The sequence below is a fragment of the Nestor notabilis genome, unplaced genomic scaffold (genome assembly GCF_000696875.1).
Source record: "Nestor notabilis isolate BGI_N333 unplaced genomic scaffold, ASM69687v1 scaffold35502, whole genome shotgun sequence".
Taxonomy (NCBI): Eukaryota; Metazoa; Chordata; class Aves; order Psittaciformes; family Psittacidae; genus Nestor; species Nestor notabilis.
In genome coordinates, this window is record NW_009919374.1 from 26,489 (window position 1) to 31,621 (window position 5,133).

The 5,133-nt window shown below is 38.4% G+C and overlaps 1 protein-coding gene across 1 annotated transcript; it reads right to left on the reverse strand.

Moving 5' to 3' along the window:
* Nucleotides 1-348: 348 nt before the first annotated feature.
* On the reverse strand, nt 349-4,822 carry SEC61B (Sec61 beta subunit; the record flags this gene model as incomplete). The annotated part of the gene is made up of 2 exons (XM_010010193.1): nt 349-681; nt 4,721-4,822. Coding segments are annotated over 2 exons (190 nt in total), but the record flags the coding sequence as incomplete, so codon positions are not given.
* Between the last annotated feature and the right edge of the window lie 311 nt (nt 4,823-5,133).

Sequence of the window (5,133 nt, forward strand, 5' to 3'; positions counted from 1 at the left end):
AAAGTTAAACTTTCATTTAGGAAATAAATGAAATAAATCCAGCTATTTCTCTGGAGTTAACAGAAAAACATAACCAGCTCAGTTAGCATACCTCAGTTTCATTTCAACAAACATGTTTGCTCCTTTGTGTGTTTGTGCACCCGATTTTGCCTCTCGCACTCCCAAAAAAAACCCCAACCAACCAAAGACCTTCTCACATAAAATTATATAGCGATGTACAATATAGAAGAATCTGGTTTGAACTGTCAAATGGCATTTACTCTGAAATATGGTTATATATGAAAGTCACAAGTATAATGTTTTAGTTGTGGTATGTTGGAATAGCAGGAAAAAATACAGTTAAAACTCTTTCCATTTCCATACACAACTTTTATTGCAATTCCTGTATTCTAAGCGTACAGATACAAATATAAAATGACCCATGACAAACTTTAAACCTGTCCAAATAGCGAATGAGAAATTAATTCAGTATTAGAGCCAAAGTTGACAGGACTTCAACAGGTGATAGGAAGCTTCCCCAGTCCTTCTCCAACAACAACCAGGATCCACCATATTTTTGGTCCAAGATGTATGCTTTAAGTTGGCAGCTGAGTCTATGAACGAGTGTATTTACCCCAGATGTGCAGCATAAACACAGAAGCAATAAAAAGAAGACTCATGACCAAAACTGGAACAGGCCCACTAAAAATAAAGAAAAAAAAAAATGAATTAACATTAAAAAAAAAGTTTGCTTTGTCTAAAGGCCAGTCATTATCAGCCAAATGAACTCATCAGTTCATAAACAACTGTACGAAAAATCTTATTCCATTCCCACAGAAATACCTTAAAGTACATAGAAATGAGATATACATCTCTATCAAAAACTGCTGCTGCCCATTTAAAAGATAGTTTTACACACCCTGTTACATAACTATAAAGCACAAAATAATAATAAAAAAAATAAAAATCACTCATTTTAAATCCATTAATGGTTCATTATTACTCAATGTTGTGAAAACAATCTCTGGTAAATTATCTTCTGTATTTACCACTCAGATAGCCACCTGAGCAGAGATGTAGTCAGATTCAAAAACCAACAGAGTCCTCTAGCGGCTAGTAAAATTTTGGCGTAAGATTCGAATTAGCTGTTTTTTTCAGAGGTTTGATTTCTTTTGGAAACAATGGCAACAGTGGGTGAGAGACAAGGACTTTGTTTTCTTCAGAAAGATATACAGATTGACAAAGTTCACTCCATCATTAAAACATTACCTAAAATGTATAAAATAACAAATTTATTAACCTTTTTCCTTCCCATTATTATACATTGTTTAGAAACTGTGATGTTTTTAAAAGCCAGTTTAATCTTAGCATGTCGAGAGACTAAATCGGCTGTTTCACGCTGTGCTGAGACAAAATTAGGTGCACTTTTACACAATTACATGCACTCAACACTGCTTCATACCACTCACTGCATATAATCTCACTTCTGATTTTCAACACGAATTCTGTTATCCAGCCTGGACTATCCTCCAGGTTACTGTTCATAAGCAGGTGTTACTTGAATACAAAGTTAGAAAGAAGCTGAAAATGGATGGAAACAATTTACTAACATTTTTCTGAGATCATGGTCCACGTATTCAAACGTTCGTAACTGTATTCTTATACTGAGTTTTAAAACTCAATTATTATCTGCCATAGCCTTATCAGGGTATGGAGAACCCTGAACAGACATAAAGCATTTATCAAATAAACCAGTGACAAAACATGCAAAATAAAATACACACACACACATTGACTACATAAGCAACCCCTACCAAGGAGCATGTTTCACCAAGTAACAGAATGTACTTCTCGATCCCCATTGTTTTATACATATTTGAAGTTTATGTTCTCCATAATATAAATCGCAATGATATCAGGTGCCCAAAATCTTATCCTTTACCTGAATTATTATTTAATTCCTTTGAACCTTTAGTAGTAGCAACATGCAAGCTACTCTGACGAAGGCACACGGGAATAAAGGACCACCACTAACCAGAACAGAGCAACACAGAAATGAACAAGGGAGGGTTGTTTGTATGTTTAGTGGCTGTTTAGTTGTTTTGGGTTAAGATGCAGATGACAAAATAAACAGCTTTCCAATACTGACATGTATCTTATTTCCTCCAATCCCAAAGACAACCTGCTGAAACCTTGCCATTCTCCTCCATACACCTGAATCTTCTCAGCACACCATGCAGTTTAAACAGATTCAGGCACCTCTAAGATTTGACACTGTCCATTCTCAGAATGTCTTTCATAAGGTTGTGTACTGTATCACAAGCCCAATTTGACTCTCTACCCACAGGAAACACCGCCAATAGCTCTTCAAGCACGAAAGCCTGAAACAAGACACAGGAACCACAGAAAAGGCAACAAGTTTGGGTTTAGTCTTCTTTGCAAAGTATAAAATGCTCGATCTGAGTTTTTAAGAGAAAAATATTGTATCCCACTCTCAACCAGATTCCGCACAGCTTCCTTTTGCTAATATTACTTTTAAAGGCATACCTATATTGTAGCATCTGGTATTACAGACAAAGGTACTTTCCCGAGGCAAATCAAACTTGCTTGTTCAACATACTCTGTTTCTGATATTGAGTACAGATACTATATGACTAAAATATAATTATGCACAATATAAAATCCTAACTAGCATGAAATAACCTGTTCTCAGGTGGGTTTATGTTGGTTCTTTTTCATAGTAATTTTAAGAGCCCATATTTTGAACAGCATCAGGAGAAAAACGAAACACCATCATGCTAAGCTTTCACACTGCTTTATGCAGTAGCAATCACAAACATTTTTAAAAACTTCAGCTGAAGCACTTTACTGAGGCAACCACAACCCCTCCATAACCTGTTTTTACTTTTAAACCTACCAAACAGGACAAAGAACATAACAATTGGTTGTTATAGAAAAAACATGCATAGAAAAATGCATGGAAATCTGTGAGAAAGAATGCTGCTCCCAAGCCATGGTTCAGAAGGTGTTACATCTAGTGTGATTTGTGAAACCAACTCACTTTTACGGACTTGTTTCTTCTCTTAAGAGCCTGCCCATACAGCTACCCATAGCAGCTTGCAAAAATATCCTCAACCAACCAAGCAAACAACAACAACAAAAAAAAAAAAAAACAAACAACTAAACCAAACCAAACCAAAACACCAAAAACCCCCCAACAACACTTCCAGTGTTCTAAATCCCCAAGATTTGGAACCACTGTGTTGCAACTTAAACAGAAGGGAAAATCTACTTGCTGATCTGCTTGTACTGAAGACTAGAACAATTAAGTGGCCACTTAACATCAAAAGTGATACCAAAGGATTCACAAGGAAACTTACTGAAACTGGTAAAGCTGCTTCAACAGCTTCTATCATAGATCTTAAAAAATAAAAACAAAAATCTACCTAATGATACGAGCACTTCTGTTTTTTTCTCAGTTTGCTTTTATTATTTTTTTTTTTCAATTGAGCTTTAGTGGACCAAACACCACACCAAAGCTATCTGTGTATCTGCACGGATTTGTTCTAGAACACTATTATTGCTCATTGGCTTTTTCTTTTCTCAGACTTGTCTCCTCTTTGGATTCAGAATGGAGAAAGCAAAACCTTTGAAAAACCTTTCTGCAGCAGCAGAACACCACTACTTTGATGGTTTGCTGTAGATTTTGTTTTTTAAAGTCAAGCATGTATGAATATGAAAAAACACATAAGAGCATCAGAAGAAGGATTACCCATGGCACAATCACTAACTAGACCATCACCAGCTCTTCCCCAGATGTTCAGTTTGCGCAGTCAAGAGCAGCCCCCTTGAAGAGCTCCAAAATAAAATACTAACGGATTCTATAAAAAAAACCACAAGCAATAGGGATATTCCTGAGTGTCCTGAGTCTCTTCAACACAGCAAGAACAAGAGGCGATGAAGTATAACTTTACAGGAAGCACAAACACCCACTCAGGGAATGACTTAGCATGCACCCATCAGCTGAAATACATCTTCCACCTTTGTTATCCAAGTATCAGGCTGCAAAGCCGTTTGGGAAACTGATCTCATTGACTCAAACCAGACAAAAAGTAAAAACATAGACTCTCTTTACAGCTTAAGGGACACTACCACCATTATTTGACCATGATCTTGGAATGGTCACCTTGTAAAAACAGATATACAAAATACCAGAATGCTATTTGCTTTGCAAGGTTAGCTAAAAAAATCTATCTTAGCTCTTCAATAAAAACACCTAAGATTCTGCAAGCATGTGGCATATCAGACCTGTTTTCAAAAACAGGTGGGAAACAGGAGGGTGCAGAACCAAAGTATCTTTACATTAAGAAAAAAACCCAAAGCTTTTTATTAAAAGAGAGCAAAACCATACACAAAGATGCCTAAATGCATTGCGACAAGTAACCTTTCCTAACTTTAAAGGGACTGCTTACAGTCTTTAATAACCACTTAAGGTCAGACTAGGCAATTACAAAATATAACTTGTACCTACCTTCTTAAAGCCATTATAACATTAAAACTACCTCTCCAGGCTTACAGATTAAGTAAAATACTTTGTCCTGAATCTATCTAAGCATCCATCAATTCAGCATGCTTCCCCATGCAGACCGAAACACTGATCTTGGTTCAAAGACTGAAAGATTACAGAAGCAGGTGAAACACACGGCCCCCATGCCTGCCACCACCCATACATCCAACTTACACTTTGAGCCCTGGAGAGTCCTCAGTGTAGAATCGCCACATCCCCCCAGTGCCTGTGGATGTGGCACGGCCTGCACTTCTCGTCCCGCAGCTGGCATTTTTCCTTTAGGGGACAACAGAATGAAACAAAGACCAAAACACGTTAGCACTCTGCCAGCTTCTAGCACTAAGTACCCCAAGAGACTCTGCTGAAAGAAGACGCTTGGATCAGCCCATACAGTCAGGCTATGCGCCCACGTAAGCAGAGGGCACGATGGCTGGCACAGCACCGCCTAGGGCTACAGCCAGGTGCACCAAGGCCCGGTGAAGGCTCCCAGTGGAGCTCTGCCCGCGCACCCCGCGGAAGCACACGGCTCAGCCCCTCTGCCCGCCGCCAAGCGCAAAGTACGGCGGCAGAGAAAGAAAGCTGCCCCA